The following is an 18,919-nucleotide window of genomic DNA, read 5'->3' on the forward strand; positions in this document are numbered from 1 at the left end:
TACGCAACAACAGCAACACTGAGCTGTCGCATGAAAAGAAAGAACGCACCAATCATATTCGAGATCCGTTATCACGTGACTAAACGCAACTCGCTCCACCATCTTGGAGTCTGGCAGAAAAAAAACGCCACTAGTGTAACCTGCGCATGCGCGAGATTTTCACGCATGCGTACTAAAAGGAATAGTGAGTAACAGCTCTGAGACAGGACGTTTAAAAACAAGCTAATTTATTGTTATTATTTTTAAAAAGGGCTACCTTGGAGTCTTTTGACAGCGCTGATATTTCGGCTGCGATTTTAAAACAATGGTGCAGTCCTGCTCGGCGTACGGATGTAAAAACAGATATCATAAAGATAAGGACATTTCGTTTCACAAGTAAGTGGGACTTCACGAGCTCACCGTGAGAGAGAGAGAGAAAGAAAGAGAAAGAGAGAAAGTCGATGCTTCTTTTTTTCCCTCTTTTCAGATAGACAGCTCGATAGATAGATAGAAAGAAAGAAAATGGACACCAGACATCCAGTAGCTCCAAACTCTGTACTGTACATCATGTCCTTTCCTTGTAACTGTGTGACGTGTGCTGCTGGATTACTCATCACTTTCTCATTATTTCACATTCGGGTTCAATCCCAATTCCTGTGTACCAAGTGCACTAGGTGCCCTAACGCACTTCCTAGTGCACTCTGTCTCCAGAGCCGTTTGGGATTCAGCCAAGACACCTTTTAGGCTAATTCTGCATGTGTGAAGCTTTCACAGCAAGAAAGGTCCGGGTTCGAGCCCTGCAGCCGGCGAAGGCCTTTCTGTGTGGAGTCTGCACGTTCTCCCCGTGTCTGCGTGGGTTTCCTCCGGATGCTCCGGTTTCCCCTACAGTCCAAAGACAAGCTGGGACGGCCTTGAGCGAGGCACCGAACTCCCAACTGCTCCCCGGGCGCTGTTAGCATGTCTGCCAACTGCTCTGGGTATGTGTGCGCGCGCGCGCTCATTGCTCATGTGTGTGTTCACTGCTAAATCCAGAGAGGAATTTCACAAGTGTGTGATGAAGAAAGAAAGCACAACTTTATTCATCACACACTTGTGAAATTCCTCTCTGGATTTAACCCATCTGAAGCAGTGAACACACACATGAGCAATGAGCGCGCGCACACATGCCCAGAGCAGTGGGCAGACATGCTAACAGCGCCCGGGGAGCAGTTGGGAGTTCGGTGCCTCGCTCAAGGCCATCCCATATTAACCTAACAGTTTGTTTTTGGACTGTAGGGGAAACCGGAGGAAACCCACGCAGACACGGGGAGAACACGCCAACTCCACACAGAAAGGCCTTCGCCAGCTGCAGGGCTCGAACCCAGAACCTAGTTGTGCTTTCTTTTCTTTCTTTGGTTGTGTGTCAAAAATATTATGTATCATCACATCTCTGTTTGTCCATATGGCTTTCCTTCAGGTTCTCCAGGTTTTCTTCCCTTCCACCGCTCCAAAAACATGGTGGATTGGTGACTCTAAATTGTTCCTCGGTGACTCTGTCCTATCCAGGATGTGTCGCTGTGGATACTGACTGGGATGAAGTGTTTACTTCCATCACCGAGGACTACCATTACACCAGTGTGAACTAGTTCTAGTCCTAGTTCTGGCCTGGAGCGAGGGCTGGTTCGGAGTCGGTTCAACTTGCAAACCTTCGAAGAACCGGTTTGCTTTTCTACCATAGAGACACGTCATTACATTACATTACATTACATTACATTAATGGCATTTAGCAGACACTCTTATCCAGAGCGACGTACAATACACCCAGAGCAGTTTGGGGTTTGGTGCCTTGCTCAGGGGCAATTCAGCCACTCCTCCTGGTCCAGGGAATCGAACCAGCAACCTTTTGGTCTAAAGCTGCTTCTCTAACCATTAGGCTTCCCCATTATATCACTGTACATGTTGGCGCCAAGCACAACAACGATGGACTATATCGTCTCTTCACAAAGTTGGTCTTTTGATCATCATAACAGGGCTCGACATTAACTTTTAAATCCACTTGCTCTGAGGGGTAAGTGGGGGTAAATTTCCACTCTTCCCCCCCCCCCCCCCCCTCCAAAATTATCACTTGCCCCCTATTTTGTGAGAACTACTTTTTTTTTTTCTTAGGAAAACCATAGAATAGTTGTGAATTGCAACATAAAATGAAGATCACACATTGAGTTGACATTTGGTTATTGATTAAGTTTATTATTAAGTTTGGTGATTGGTTACTTTTTACTTGTAACTGACAATAACAATTTTATCTAAAATAGTTTTTCCTACCTTAGTTGATTTATTTCCATTTCACATGCATGCAGCTGTTGTAAAGTTCAGTGTGTTTGTGTAAAACTCTCTCTCAGACTGTAGGTTCATTACTCGATAATGTAGAAATCATTAAATAGAAATCTATAACAAAGTTTGTAGGAAGAAAACAATAGGGTGCCAAGACTTTTTGAACAGTACTGTGTTTGAGAATATTTATATATTGGGGGTTTTTTTGTGATATTATCCACCTCTAGGTTTAAAAAAAAAAACTACGCCGCATCATGACAGACAGGACAATGTTTGAGTTTAAAATTATTGTTTAGTGTGTAGGTTGTGGATGTTTTATCCAGACCTGGCAACCTGTAACTAAATCAGTGCAACCGGTCTGTCATGACACAGCGTGGGATTTTTGGGTTTTTTTTTTTGGGGGGGGGTTAAACCTAGAGGTGGATGATATAACAAAAAGAAAAAACATATATATAAATATTTTGCACAGGACTGTGTTCCTCTGATAACAGAAACAAAGCTCCAGCTCTCTCTGCTCTTAATCTGTTCTGTTCTTTCAGGATTTGTCGCACATGTCGCTCCTTGTTGAGTTTTTATGCCCGAGTTGTTTGAAACCAATCTGGGTTTTCTGTGTCGAATAAGGAAGCGGCTTCACCTGTAAGAAAATCAAACACTTTCATGAAGGCGCTAACTCGAATGCAAGCAGAAAAAAAATAAAACGAGATTCTTAAGCGAACTCTTCCATACGCACTTCCGACTTTGTGTTTTTGTAAAATACATTTTAAATACAATCGTGAATTTCTCTGGAGTTTTTAGGCTGAGCTCCTCGCGTTGTTAATGCCTTTTATCTATTTCTCCGTTTGAACAAGTAAAAACAGCACAAAAATGAACCATATTGAAGACGGATTAAGCCTTGCTTGCATGAAAGACAGTGTCTGTCTGACCCCAGCTCTAATTATCATGTGATGTGTGACGTCATGCGCAAGGGGTCTATAAACAGTATGTGTACCATACTACACCAGCGGGGGGGATATAAAATAACTTGCAAAGCAGTAAATGAAACAGAGACTAAGAAAACAGCCAAGACATAATGGCGGCTATGTAGTGAGGGACGCTTTTAGGAACTGAAATAAAAGATCAAAAAGCCTAATTTTTGTGGTGCTAGTTCGTAATATATGCTCATTCCGACTTGCCATGTTGGGGACATATCCCACTTGCCCAAATGCGTATTTCACTTGCCCTGGGCAATCGGGCAGTCCTTAATGTCGAGCCCTGGATAATCACACCTCTAAACCAAAGTTCTTGGTTCTAGACCAGCAAAGCATTGTTGCTCCTGTCGCGCTGGTTTTCCTGACCGAGAGCTGGTTCTTTGGCTGTCGAGACATGAAGAACTGGTTCAGCCTTCGAACCGCCTTGGTGGAAAAGGGGTATTTGGCAACTGATGACACTTATTCAACATCTGAGCAGAAGATGTTTGATCCTGATCCGATACTAACGTCCTCTTCATAACCAGGCTCTGAGTTCCAAATTATGTCAACTATCCCAGGTGAGATGTCATGTTTGAGCACAAATCGATCGCAGGAACGCTGGAAGTCAGATGGGAATACGCTGTGAATGGGACACCAGTTCATCACAGGGCATGTGCCAAGCAAACACACACCTAGGGTTTATTTAGTGAGGCAAGTTGACCGACTGGCATGTTTTTGTGAAGTGGAAGGGGAGCCATGGCCGCTCTGAGAAGCAGCTTTGGGACCAGAAGGTTGCTAGTTCAATTCTGTGGACCAGCAGGAATGGCTGAAGTGCCCTTGAGTGAGGCACCTAACCCCCAACTGCTCCCAGGCTGCTCTGGGTATGTTGTACGTCGCTCTGGATAAGAGCATCTGCTAAATACCATTAATGTAATGTAATGGAAGGAAACCAGAGAACTCTGAGGAATCTTGCATTGACATGGGAGAACATGTGAAACTTCCCACAGAGTTTGGGATTGAACTGGGAATACTGGAGCTGTGAGCTGTACCTTGTAAAATTCACCGAATCCAAATCTGATCCATGTTCAGGCTAATTTAGTCTCTGAATCGGAGTCCTGATGAAGTTTCTTTCTTTTTTCTCCCCCCATGTAGATTCCCTCTGGCGAGACCCGATCTCTGCGGGAAATGGGTTTCGGCAATGAAGAGGCGCAATTTCAAACCGACGAAATACAGCAACATCTGTTCGCAGCACTTTACCAAAGACTGCTTCAAACGGGAATGCAACAACCGGGTGCTGAAGGAAAACGCCGTGCCTTCACTGTTCAGTTTCAATAAGTTACAAATGAAGGTACGAGCCATCCCGATCACGTGGGGGGGGGGGTTGTTTTTTTGTTTTTTTCCTTTCCTCTGAACCATATCTTTTTAATTATTCTCAAGTCACTGGATCTGATTAGGCAGGAAGTGTTGATTCATCTTCTATAACGACAGCTCTGAAAGGAGTTCCAGCTGCAAGGCATATTGCAGGTTTATATTAATGCACATGTTTTCGTTTCCATAGTAACACAATTCACAAAGCATTCTTGGATGGCATACGATATACGTAATCGAAGACTAACGATAACCAAATTACGAACTGTGGTGAGGTTGTTTATTTGTTACAGGATGTTTATTTAACCTTTTTGGAAAGACACTCCGGTGTCAGTGTTTTGTTTTCCGCCACAGGAAACCCTTCCGCTGTTCGTGCTCCAAAAAACAGGCTGTTTAACATTTATTAATTTCTTCATAAGATAAGAAAAAATCCAAAGTGCTCAGGAATTGATGAAAAAAGAAATAAAAAAAATAGCTGCAAGCAGCAATGTGGGGGCCAAGCAGAATAGGTGCGACGGATTCGTCTTGACCCAAGGATTCCAGAGATAGTGGAATTTTGTTTCTACCCAAAAAGCATCATGAGATATGAGCCAAAAGTCATTTTCCCTAGTTATAGCGCCCCCTAGCGGCCAATTTGTTCCAAATGTTTTGTGGGCCTTTTTGGAGGGGTGTGGCATAATGCCACCAAGTTTCGTTTCTTAAGATACGCCAAAGGGCGGCCGAGACATGAGCACACTTCCTGTTTCGCATCTGCGCAGCCAATTTTGATTGGTGGCCACGGCCAAACGCTTATGAAATTCTAAACACTGAGCGTAACTTTTGCGCGGCTTGGTCCAATTATGCTATGTACCAAGTTTGGGAGAAATTGGTCAAAAATTGAGGGAGGAGAAGCATTTTAATTGATTTTCACAAAATTCAAAATGGCGGGAAAACTGTATGGGCGGAAAATGATGTCATAGGGTGCGTTGGATTTGTATTGGCCCAAGGATTCCAGGGATACCAAGTTTTTGAAAATCGGACCAAGGGTTCAAAAGTTACAAGCAGAAATGTACCTGCGACTTTGACCTGTTGGTGGCGCTAGAGGGTTTGAGGTAGAGGCCTGAAATTTGTTGAGTGGAATGTTGAGACTGTCTAGAATCAGTGTGCAAAATTTCACAACTTCTTACCAGACGGTTCTATGGGTTACCATAGACTTGCAGAGGCGGAAGAACGTTGAATAATAATAAGAAGAAACAGTAGAATCCCTATGGGTGCCTTCGCAGCTTTGCTGCTTGGCCCCCAATAAAAATTAAAAAATTGAAGGTGTTCTTTGGTATAGGGAATGCAAAAACCTTTGAAAAAAGAAGGAATCCAAGGCACTCTTCGTATCCAACTATATAAAAAGCCTTTATTTTACATGGCTATTTCATACAGAAAACATGAGCTGAGCAGCAACCCACGCGTAGTGGCACAGACAGCCTTCTTCAGGGCATGCTGCTCCAACAAACAATTTCCTCTGAAGAGGTAAACTAATTTTAAAGGATAAGGCAACTTTTGTACAGTGTGTGTAATAGGAGAAAAACATATACGTAATCAATTCCGTTAATTATTTCCATTATATATCAAACATGAAAAAATATTTTTAACTTTGAAATCATGAATTGACACAGAGGAGCCGAAGTTGGAGGAGGCAACCATTTTGAGATTGCGGGCAACTATAAACCAATCAGAATCTTTCGTTAATGCGCCTCCCTCTGATCTGTGACGTCACTGGGCCCATGAAAACAGTGTTTACAGACAGATCACTGTGATGACAGTAAGGAGTCCCGGCGGGTGGCTTGTATTCGATTCGTTTATATCCCGACCTTGTCAGCTGTCAGATTTATGTTCATGGACCCGGTAAGCTGGTAAATAATATTTATTTATTTTTTTCTTTACCAAATTCTAACAGAAAACGAGAGCACCTGAAAGGGAAAACCGAGCCGCTTCGCGCATGCGCAGTAGGCTTGGTAGGACAAATCCAAATAGGAGTCATTCAGGATTCAGCCATGTTTTTGCTCCGTGTTTTCACTCGACCAAAGTTATACAGTATTATGAGCTTTAAGTTGCATAAATAAAACCATTTGGTGAAACTTTGAAGAAGCGATTGTACTGTTTTTTTACCTTATTACCATGACGCACTGAAGAGTTCTTTTCAGTGGTGGGCCGCATGACGTCACGCAGTAGATCAATATGGCGGAACGCATCTTCGCTGAGCTCAGCGCAAGCCCATATTATTAAAAGTTAAAAGATACTGTTATGCGGTCTGTTCTTTCTCTATAAATTCCATGATCAATTACTTTATATATTTATCTATCTATTTGTGGTGATTTTGTACAAAAGTTGCCTTTTCCTTTAAACACCTGAATGCAAACTGGTAATGAATTCACAGGTATGCAGTTCAAGAAAAAGCCACTAGATGGCAATACCCCTTAGGTTAAGTCCATATGAGCACGAAAAAGAAAACACTTAGAACTAGATAGAACTCGGCGTCGATTGGGATGCCTCCGCCCGGTAGACTACACGCCTTATTAAAGGTCCCCTTGCATCGTTTTTTTTTTTTTTCATTAATTGTGCGGTGGTCTCTAGTATGACTGAATGCCCTGTGAGCCGGTTTTGGTGAAAAAAAAAAATGCTGTGGTTCTCCTGTTTCAGGCTGTTCTAGTTTGGTGGAGGAGCGGGTGGGGAGAGAACGATAGGATTTCAGCTCTTACTCATTAATATTCATGACATGTAAACGTCTTACCTCTGATTGGCTAACAGCACTGTGACGCTACCTCCAGTGGGTCAGAACAAGCGGATTTGGGTGTCTTACTACGGCGAGAGAGAAGGAACAAACCGCAAAAGGAAAAATACCGCGCGCTGACGTCATTGATGTGCGACACAAGGAAATAAAATAAATTCAACAAATGTTTGGGTTTTTACTGAACAAAAACGAATAAAATGAACGAGCGACTTAAAAAAAAGAATGTGGGTGCCTTTGTAAAAACTGTTTTGATTGGCTATTATGGTCTCGACATCGATGTTTTGACCAATAACAATGTAGATAATGCAAATTTTACATCACATTCAACGAGACTAAAGATGGCGACTTACAAATAATGTGTAAACATCATTGGAGTTAATAAAGTTTGAACAGCATGAAGGAACATACCCCAACCCCCCGAAATTAATTTAAAAATTCTCAACGGATTTGGCATAATATAAAAAGGTCGTTTTTTTTACTCAGAAAAAGTGGAAAAATCTCATCCCTGCCTAGCTTGTGACCATGTCATGCGTGCTAACGTGGAGAATATGAACATGCTATTTTGTAACAAAAACCTTCGAACAAGAAGCTCATGTTTTACTTACAGCTTGTGAGCTGGTGGTCGATCGTCTTGACGGCACAGATCCAGGTATTAAAAACAACCTCGAAGCAAAACCACTACTGAAGGCACCGAAGTTTGAAAAGTCACTGTGGTTGAAATGATCAGAACACAGTACTAACGCTGCATTATACTTCGCTGGTGGTGTTCCAAAGATAAATTCCAACCATTCATTCTTCACCTCTTCTATCTTGGGCAAGAAATGCAACGTTGATGTGTTACTGCCACAAATAACATAGGCATGAACTTGTTCAGACATGTTTTCGACTTGCTGTTAGGTCCTCTTCGTTAGCTACTGACCAGATGGGCTCTGCTCAGTGTTGCCAGATACTGCTGATGTTTTCCAGCCCAAAATATGTTCAAAACCGCCCAATCTGGCAACACTGGCTCTGCTATCTCTCCTCGCGCATCAAATCCGAACTTCCTTCCCATGGGCGGTCGCAAGCCAAGGTGGGCGAGGCCATGAATACTAATTTTTGAGGTGACGCAAGTTCGTATGGCTTTTTCTGATCCGCACGTTTTTCCGACTATTTTCTTTCATAAGCTAATACAGGGAATGGGAGTAGAATTACATTTTTACGTGCAGCATGCATATGCAACTCGGAGTGAACTATGGTATTTCAAAAAGAGCCAGTATTAAACGTTTTTGGTGGAAGGGCACCTTTAAGTTGTGATTTGGGGATGGACATTCAACCTCTCAGTAATCTTGACCTGTGACCTTTTCACCTCAAAATCTAAACAGTTCATGTTTGTCCCAAAGCGCACAAATGGTGAAAGTTTGGTGAAATTCCTTTCATTAGCCTTTGAGATATCGTGTTCACAAGGTTTCGGGACGGACGGACAACCCGGAAACATAATGCGTCCTGCACCTTAAGGTGGCGGAGGCATAAAAAGACAATCAGACAATAGACCATTACAGAAAAGGACGAAAATCAATTTCTTCATTTTGCCCTGGATACGCTGTAGCCTGTAAACTGTATATATAAAAATGTCTGTGAAGATTCTCAGTCATCCAGGTACATAGTAATCTGTGGTTGGTAGAAGAGAGCAACTGGACTTGCTTGAAGATTCTTGAAAACGTTTCACCTCTCATCCGAAAGGCTTCAGGGAGTATCAGGTATTTATCCTTTCATGGATCATCATAGAATCAGAATGCTGATGGCTGCATTGTAGGTGACCGATAAAAGATGTCATAGACACCCACCTCTGTTCAGTGATGGCCGTTCCAGGTTGACAAAAATGAACGATCCTCTCTGGCTAAGATGTCTGCCAGTTTTCTGGAAGTCCTCTCATACTCCCGCACCAGTCGAAGGGATCTCATCCTAAAGTGCGTAGAAACATATCTGTGAAGATTCTCAGTCATCCAGGTACATAACGTAGTAATCTGTCGTTGGTAGAAGAGAGCAACTGGACTTGCTTGAAGATTCTGGAACGGCCGTCACTGAACAGAGGTGGGTGTCTGTTATCAGCCACCTACAATGCAGCCATCAGAATTCTGATTCGGATTCTATGATGATCCATGAGAGGATAAATACCTGATACTCCCTATTAGTCAGACAGAACTGAGGAAGCCTTTCGGATGAGAGGTGAAACGTTTTCAAGAATCTTCAAGCAAGTCCAGTTGCTCTCTTCTACCAACCACAGATTATATATAAAAAGTTTCTCTCTGTATAGATCGCGGAACCGCCCAGGCCAGGGGGGCCGTGGCCCGGGTAACTTTTTGAAAATTATTAAAAAATAAATAAAATGTTGGCCTGCGAGTGTTTTTCAACTCAAAACATGTCGACAAAATCGAACTTAAACCCAACCCATGCTGTAATTTAATCAAACATTTGCTTAAACATTTCCTAAACCAATATTTTTTGATGTTGACCAACATGTATACGTCATGCATGAAATTTTGCAAAATGTACACAGCACAGTTTCTGCGCAGTTATGTGCTGGCATATTGTAGAAACGCGCACTCGCGCGCCCGGGGACACGCGCAGCTCTGACAAAACTGCAGGCATATTCCCATACTTTCCTCTGACTGAGCACCGCCGAGTGCACTTCTCTGTGTTCAGTGTTTCTCCCTATAGTGCTTTAGTACTGGTCCAAGCAAGCAGTTTGAGTTACCACCGACCACCGAGGTGCTTTTCTTGTGCATTTTAATCTGCGCGGTTCTGTGCTGGCTGTCATGACTGATAGCATTACGTGCGTGTCCGTGTATAATGTAGCCTATATGCATCATATCCGACCTAACATTTCGGTGACACCCTCTTGCAATTGTGGCCCCCCCTTGTTCAAATTCGTTCCGCGGTCTATGATAATAACCTTAATCTATCACCACCCCTAATGTTCTTAATGGTCTCCAGACCTTCAATCATAAGACTATCTGGATTGCTATTATGCACATTATAAAAATGTTTGGCAATAGGATAATCAAAATTAGCCTTTCTAATGGCGGTCTTGTGTTTAGACATTCTGTCTTTAAGTCGCCTCTTCATTCGGCCTATATAAAAACAACCACATAAACAGGATAAGCGATATACCAAAAATGTGGTGTTGCAATTGATGAATGCTTGTATAGTGTACATCTTATTTGATTTAAAATCAACAAACCGTTTGCACTCTTTGATGTTTGAACAATGATTGCAAAAACCACATTTGTATGTACCCTGGATTTGTCTGTGGAGCCAAGTAGTCTTTTTGCTCACGCTAAGATGACTTGGTACCAACTTGTCTCGCAGAGTGGGGGCTCTCCTAAAACTAATTTTTGGAGGGACCGGAAACACCTGTCTAAGAATGGGGCCACTTTTAATAAGATTCCAATTCGAAAATATTACTCTTTTTATGGGATTGACTAAACTACTATATTTGGTAACAAAGTAAACCTGCTCTTGACTAGGTGACTGTTTGTTTGTTTTTTCTTTTTTTTTGAATAACTCCAATCTTGAGGTGGAGTGGGCTTTTTTGTAAGCATTCTGTATTACGTCTGTTTGATAACCCCTCTGTGTAAATCGATGTGACATGATTTTAGCCTGCTTTTCATACTCCTGGTTCGTATCACAAATACGTCTAAGACGTTGAAATTGTCCAAGAGGAATGTTATTCTTAAGCCAAGCTGGATGAAAGCTATCTGCTCTTAACATAGTATTTTTGTCTGGTGAATTTTATTAACTTCTGTCGCAGACTCTCCACACCACTGGCTGTAACTATAAATGGATAAAAAGTACAGTGGTGCTTGAAAGTTTGTGAGCCCTTTAGAATTTTCTATATTTCTGCATAACTATGACCTAAAACATCATCAGATTTTCACACAAGTCCTAAAAGTAGATAAAGAGAACCCAGTTAAACAAATGAGACAAAAATATTATACTTGGTCATTTATTTATTGAGGAAAATGATCCAATATTACATATCTGTGAGTGGCAAAAGTACGTGAACCTTTGCTTTCAGTATCTGGTGTGACCCCCTTGTGCAGCAATAACTGCAACTAAACGTTTGCAGTAACTGTTGATCAATCCTGCACACCGGCTTGGAGGAATTTTAGCCCGTTCCTCCGTACAGAACAGCTTCAACTCTGGGATGTTGGTGGGTTTCCTCACATGAACTGCTCGCTTCAGGTCCTTCCACAACATTTCCATTGGATTAAGGTCAGGACTTTGACTTGGCCATTCCAAAACATTAACTTTATTCTTCTTTAACCATTCTTTGAGGCAAAGCTCTCAATTTACCGGTCGATCTACGTTCCGACTCTCACCTATGGTCATGAGCTTTGGGTAATGGCAGAAAGAACAAGATCGCGGATACAAGCGGCTGAAATTAGTTTCCTTCACAGGGTGGCTGGGCGCTCCCTTAGAGATAGGGTAAGAAGCACAGTCACTCGGGAGGAGCTCGGAGTAGAGCCGCTGCTCCTCCACATCGAGAGGAACCAGCTGAGGTGGCTCGGGCATCTTTTTCGGATGCCTCCTGGACGCCTCCCTGGGGAGGTGTTCCAGGCATGTCCCCCCGGGAGGAGGCCCCGGGGAAGACCCAGGACACGCTGGAGGGACTATGTCTCTCGGCTGGCCTGGGAACGCCTCGGTGTTCTTCCCGAGGAGCTGGCCGAGGTGTCTGGGGAAAGGGAAGTTTGGGCTTCCATGCTTAGACTGCTGCCTCCGCGACCCGGTCCCGGATAAGCGGAAGAAGACGAGACAAGAACTATGACCTAAAACATCATCAGATTTTCACACAATCCTAAAAGTAGATAAAGAGAACCCAGTTAAACAAATGAGACAAAAATATTATACTTGCTCATTTATTTATTGAGGAAAATGATCCAATATTACATATCTGTGAGTGGCAAAAGTATGCGAACCTCTAGGATTAGCAGTTAATTTGAAGGTGAAATTAAAGTCAGGTGTTTTCAATCAGTGGGATGACAATCAGGTGTGAGTGGGCACCCTGTTTTATTTAAAGAACAGGGATCTATCAAAGCCTGATCTTCACAACATGTGTTTGTGGAAGTGTATCATGGCATGAACAAAGGAGATTTCTGAGGACCTCAGAAAAAGTGTTGTTGATGCTCATCAGGCTGGAAAAGGTTACAAAACCCCTGCCTGGTCACCTGGATCTCCAGCTACCTCACCGACAGGCCGCAGTACGTCAGGCTGAAGGACATCACGTCTGACACTGTGATTAGCAGCACCGGAGCACCCCAGGGCACGGTGCTGGCCCCTCTTCTCTTCACCCTGTACACCGCGGACTTCTGCTGCAACTCGGAGCTGTGTCACATTCAGAAGTTTGCCGATGACCCAGCCATCGTGGGGTGTATCAGGGACGACAGAGAGGAGGAGTATAGGAGCCTGGTGAGGGACTTTGCTGTGTGGTGCAACAGGAACCATCTGCAGCTCAACACCTTGAAGACGATGGAGCTGGTCATTGACTTTGGGAGGTCCAGACCAAGGTCACGACCAGTTCTGATCGAGAGAGTCGAGGTGGAGGCTGTGGATTCCTACAAGTACCTCGGGCTGTGTGACAGCAAGCTGGACTGGACTGGCAACACCAACCACTTGTACAGGGAGAGACAGAGCAGGCTGTACTTCCTGAGGAGGCTGCGGTCCTTTTAACATCTGCAGGAAACTCCTGTGGATGTTCTATCAGTCCGTGGTCGCCAGTGTCCTGTTTTACACCGTGGTGTGCTGGGGGGGCAGCACATCCAAGAAGGACACATCCAGGCTGGACAAACTGATCAGGCGGGTCGGCTCTGTGGTCGGCATGAAGCTGGACTCTCTGGTGACGGTGGCAGAGAAGAGGACTATGGACAAACTACTGAACATCATGGACGATGCCACTCACCCTCTACACACCGTCATCAGCAACCAGAGGAGCCTGTTCAGTGACAGAATGCTCCTTCCCAAGTGCAGGACTAACAGACTTAAAAACTCCTTTGTCCCTCACGCCATCAGACTGTACAACTCCTCTCTGTGGGGGAGGAGGGGTAACAGGAGGACAGAGGACGGGAAGGAGCAGTAGCCTAGCCTGACAAAAAGCAATACTGGACAATGTGCAATACCTCTCCTGCTGGATTTTTTTTTTCACCATATCTTATTCTTTTTTTATATTTGTATATGTAAATACTTAAATTAAATTATCTAGAAGTTTTTCTCTATTTTCTATTCTCTGTTTATCCCGTATTGATGCTGCTGGAATTTTAATTTCCCTGAGGGAACCCTCCCAAAGGGATCAATAACGTTCTATCTAATTGAATCTAAAAACCATCTCTAAAGAGTTTGGACTCCACCAATCCACAGTCAGACAGACTGTGTACAAATGGAGGAAATTCAAGACCACTGTTACCCTCCCCAGGAATGGTCGACCAACAAAGATCATTCCAAGAGCAAGGCATGTAATAGTCTGCGAGGTCACAAAGGACCACAGGGTAACTTGTAAGCAACTGAAGGCCTCTCACATTTGGCTAATGTTAATGCTCATGAGTCCACCATCAGGAGAACACTGAACAACAATGGTGTGCATGGCAGGGTTGCAAGGAGAAAGCCACTGCTCTCCAAAAAGAACATTGCTGCTCGTCTGCAGTTTGCTAAAGATCACGTGGACAAGCCAGAAGGCTATTGGAAAAATGTTTTGTGGATGGATGAGAACAAAATAGAACTTTTTGGTTTAAATGAGAAGCATTATGTTTGGAGAAAGGAAAACACTGCATTCCAGCATAAGAACCTTATCCCATCTGTGAAACATGGTGGTGGTAGTATCATGGTTTGGACCTGTTTTGCTGCATCTGGGCCAGGACGGCTTGCTATCATTGATGGAACGATGAATTCTGAATTATACCAGCAAATTCTAAAGGAAAATGTCAGGACATCTGTCCATGAACTGAATCTCAAGAGAAGGTGGGTCATGCAGCAAGACAACGACCCTAAGCACACAAGTCGTTCTACCAAAGAATGGTTAAAGAATAATAAAGTTAATGTTTTGGAATGGCCAAGTCAAAGTCCTGACCTTAATCCAATTGAAATGTTGTGGAAGGACCTGAAGTGAGCAGTTCATGTGAGTAAACCCACCAACATCCCAGAGTTGAAGCTGTTCTGTATGGAGGAACAGGCTAAAATTCCTCCAAGCCGGTGTGCAGGACTGATCAACAGTTACCGCAAACGTTTAGTTGCAGTTATTGCTGCACAAGGGGGTCACACCAGATACTGAAAGCAAAGGCTCACATACTTTTGCCACTCACCGATATGTAATATTGGATCATTTTCCTCAATAAATAAATGACCAAGTATAATATTTTTGTCTCATTTGTTTAACTGGGTTCTCTTTATCTACTTTTAGGACTTGTGTGAAAATCTGATGATGTTTTAGGTCATATTTCTGCATAAATATATAGAAAATTCTAAAGGGTTCACAAACTTTCAAGCATCACTGTACATGCTGCTCTTTTAATAAATAAACCCTATGTTAAGAACTTTTTTTTTTCCTTGAACAGCATGCACTTTCATGTCACTTATTCAAAGAGTTTATGTATGTACCGTATTTACATAATATATAATTAGTTGGGTGCAAAAGTTAGTACACCCTTAAGATATTTGATGTTTGCTCCAGAGTGCATGTTAAGCTATCAGGAGTGATATTAATTAAAGTGGTGGAGTGGTTAGCACTGTCACCTTACAGTAAGAAGGTTCTGGGTTTGAGCCCAGTGGCTGATGGGGGGGGGGGGCCTTTCTGTGTAGAGTTTGCATGTTCTCCCTGTTTCTGCGTTGGTTTCCTCCCACAGTCCAAAGACATATAGGTTAGGTTAATTGGATACTCGACTCTAATGGCCCTTTTCCACTACCCTTTTTCAGCTCACTTCAGCTCGCTTCAGCTCACTTCAGCCCGACATGGCTCGCGTTTCGACTATCTAAGAACAGCACGACTCAGCTCGCTTCAGCCCTGCTCAGCCCCCAAAACTCGCACGGTTTTGGAGCGGGGCTGAAGCGAGCCAAACCGAGCTGCTTGGGGCGTGAGCAGACACTCCCCTGTGCACTGATTGGTGAGGAGGAGTGTCCTCACATGCCCACACGCCCCGCGAGCACGCTGGGATCTGTAAACACCGTAAACCCGGAAGAAGAAGAATTGCGAATTACGAGAATTACGAAGCCTTATGCGCCTCGCCTCATCTATACGCTCTTGCCAGTATCTGTTGGCGTTGTCGGTGACAACAAGCCACAGCACCAAGACCAGCAACACTAACGACACCATGTCCTCCATGTTTATTGTTTACTCTCCGGGTTGTGAGACTACCGCTTAAAAGGTCACTGATGTCACTGTTTGCGCCGCCTAACGACATCACCTGACGTCCACCCACTTTCGCTAACTCCACCCAATGTGTCCACCCACTTCCAGCCAGCGCGGTTGTAGTCGAAATGCAACTCCAACAGCCCCGCTCAGCTCGACTCAGCACGGCACGGCTCAGCCCAACTCAGCCGCGTTGGTAGTGGAAAAGCGGCATTAATTGTCCGCAGGGGTGTGGGTGTGTGTGTGTGTGAGAGAGAATGGTTGTTTCACAAGCCCAGAAATGGGAGCATTGCGGCAAGAAGGGGATTCGGTGTAAATCTATGCTCCAATTAAAATGACGTGGATCAATAGGGTCTACACGAACCCTGACAAGGAGGAAGAAGACGATGATTGATTACCGTAATTAAAATGGTAACAAGTCATGAAGTTTGGTGTTTCCTTTTCTGAATGTTATATAAATATTTGTGACATAACAGAGATACTTTGTGGCAAAATCTGCTGAATTTGTCTTGCGTTTTGGATCCATGTGTTTTTAATTTGGGGGGGGCGAACTTTTGCACTCAGTAATGTATATGCATTCGGTAAGGGTACGAATTGTGTATGGTATAAAGAATAATAAATCCTTCTGTCTGCCGTCTTGCAGGCTGAATCGCTCGAGGAAACCATCACTCCAGAGCTGAGCTTCTCCCTGCCTTCACCCAGCACACACACCCCGGAACCAGACGTCCTGCAAACCCCAGAGCCCCGCCCCTCCTCTCCAGCCTCCGCCGCCGTATCGTCTCCATCTCCATGCGCCCCTCTGAAAGAGGAAGACCCTCTGAGAGCGAGCGCCTTCGTTTCGTGCGACCACAATTACACGGTGGAGGACATCGTGCAGCAGAAGAAGCGGGTGGAGCAGCTTGTGGAGCAGCTAAACAAACTGCGCAGGAAGCTGAAGACGCTGCGGCAGAAGTGCAGGAGGCAGGAAAGGCAGCTGGAGCGCTTCCGAGCCATGGAGGAGATCTCCAAAAGCGGGAACGAGCTGGAGCTCGGGCAGAGCTACGTCCTCCTGCCCAGAGAACTTCTCACCACACTTAAAGGCATTCACACTGTCGAGGGGTTGTGAGACTCGCAGGACGGTGCAAAGACTCAGATGGGCGAGGCTCGGAAGATTTGTGTTCAGAACGAGGGATAATCGAGTACGTGTTAACAATCTAGTTAGCATTTTACCCTAATGGCCAGATGGGTTTTTTTTTTAAATGATTTATGGTATTAACATGATTTTTGTTTGAATTTGTTTAATATCTGTCTTTATGCTGTTATTGTTCTTGAATAACACGAGCAGTGATTTTTATTTGCCATAGGAGACTGGAACGGATACCACGGAAGCTCCGCCCCCTTCCCCTGATCTCACAGCAGTAACGTTTGTTTGTAACTCGATTTTCCTGTTTGATAAACGCAGCGTTTTTGTTTTCTGTGCCCCTAAATAAAGAATGTTTGTTTGTTTTTTGAGGTCATTAATGTGAATTAAAATCGACCAGGATACAGCTACGCAAAAAAAAAAATTAAAGAGACCACCTTTAAAGGTGAGCATCATTCATTTTTTCCATCGCTGTATGTTACGTTCGACTCGGATACAGTTAGACAGCTAAGATCAGACCAGTATGTGTTTAATGTCACCAAATATTTTTGGGCACAGAGCGTCAGAAAGAGCACTTTCACAAAGAGGAAAGAAGGCATGAAAATTTGAATGACAGAAAAAATATTGATTTAAAGTGGCGTGGCGGATTTAGCACTTTATAAATTTGTCGAAATATGAAACGGTCGACGTTAAGGTTTTAATAGCGAGAAAATCAGCTAGTGGATAACTTGCACTTTATCTTCTTCAAATTAGATCTGGACAAAGAGTGTGTGATCATATTTTTTTTTCTTTTCTTCTTTGTATGTTTTTCTGTTAATTTTGCTTTATTTCCTAGAGGCTGCAAATGTGTTGTACAAAAAATGCACTAGTACTTGTGACCCCCGCCCTTTTTTTTTTTTTTTCTTTCTACAAGACGCTATCTAACCCTAAAAGAAATTTGCAGAGTTTTTACTGTTAACTTTAAATAATCTGTTCCTTTACGTCTCCTAGGACTCGACTCCAAAATGACTCCACCTGCCTGCTTTGCTTCGTGTTGTTTCATAAATACTATGCTGCTCTCTTTGTTCTATAATATTGCTTGCGCAAATTAGACAGGTCATAGTGCTGGATTGTTTGTTTCCACAAAACATTCATCAGTTTCTTTTCATTTAACACTGACATACAGTACAATATGGACCTCATCTACTAACCTGTGTTAAATCTGCATATACCTGATTTGGATTAAATAATTGAGCGGATAAAACTCCTTAAAGGAGCGGTTTGTAATTTTTTTTTACTTGTGTCTAGACCTGGAATGGTTTTGTAATTGTAAAGACACCATAGAAAAACTATTATTCATGATATTACTGTTTAATTATTTTGGATAATTGGTTTGTTTCAAGCTTATGTTTGATTATTTTTTTTCCAGCCCTGAAGCTAGTTTAGCATCACAGCTGCTTAGATGAAATATTTTGCTTTTTGTTAAAAGGTATTTGAGCGACATATGATGAGGAGGGAGGACGTGAAAAGCTTGTCATATATTTTTTTGACCAACAAATTTGCCGTTCTCTTCTCAGGCAAGAGATGGCACCAAAATGTTACAAACCAGTCCTTTAAAATGATTTGATTTGGATTAAATAATCGAGCAGATAAAACTTCTTAAAGGAGCGGTTTGTAATTTTTTTGCTTGTTTCTAGACCTGGAATGATTTAGTAATTGTAAAGACACCATAGAAAAACTATTATTCATGATATTACTGTTTAATTATTCTGGATAATTGGTTTGTTTTAAGCTTATGTTTGATATTTTTTCCAGCCCTGAAACTAGTTTAATATCACAGCTGCATAGATGAAATATTTTCCTTTTAATAAAAAGGTATTTGAAGGACGTGTGATGAAGGAGGGAGGGAAAAGCTTGTCATATTTTTTTTGACCAACAAAATTGCCGTTCTCTTCTCAGGCAGGAGATGGCATTAAAATGTTGCAAACCGCTCCTTTAAAATGATTTTATTTGGATTCAATAATCGAGCAGATAAAACTTCTTAAAGGAGTGGTTTGTAATTGTTTTTAGCATGTTTC

The 18,919-nt window shown here is 43.0% G+C and overlaps 1 protein-coding gene across 4 annotated transcripts; it reads left to right on the forward strand.

Annotated features, from left to right (window-relative positions):
* The first annotated feature begins 157 nt into the window (after window positions 1-157).
* thap1 (THAP domain containing, apoptosis associated protein 1) lies at window positions 158-18,114 on the forward strand. 4 transcript variants are annotated; one of them, XR_009651877.1, is made up of 4 exons: window positions 158-375; window positions 4,389-4,584; window positions 16,386-16,920; window positions 17,086-18,114. XR_009651877.1 is itself a non-coding variant. In XM_060912845.1 (3 exons), the coding sequence occupies exons 1-3, from the start codon at window positions 305-307 to the stop codon at window positions 16,845-16,847; spliced, it is 729 nt and encodes a 242-aa protein (XP_060768828.1). In that variant the 5' UTR covers window positions 158-304; the 3' UTR covers window positions 16,848-18,114. The 4 variants fall into 4 exon arrangements, 3 of the variants coding, with proteins under 3 accessions (XP_060768828.1, XP_060768829.1, XP_060768830.1); XM_060912845.1 differs by having other exon boundaries at window positions 16,386-18,114; XM_060912846.1 differs by lacking the exon at window positions 158-375 and adding an exon at window positions 4,149-4,274 and having other exon boundaries at window positions 16,386-18,114.
* The last annotated feature ends 805 nt before the right edge of the window (window positions 18,115-18,919 follow it).

Source organism: Neoarius graeffei, chromosome 28 (assembly GCF_027579695.1).
Source record: "Neoarius graeffei isolate fNeoGra1 chromosome 28, fNeoGra1.pri, whole genome shotgun sequence".
Taxonomy (NCBI): Eukaryota; Metazoa; Chordata; class Actinopteri; order Siluriformes; family Ariidae; genus Neoarius; species Neoarius graeffei.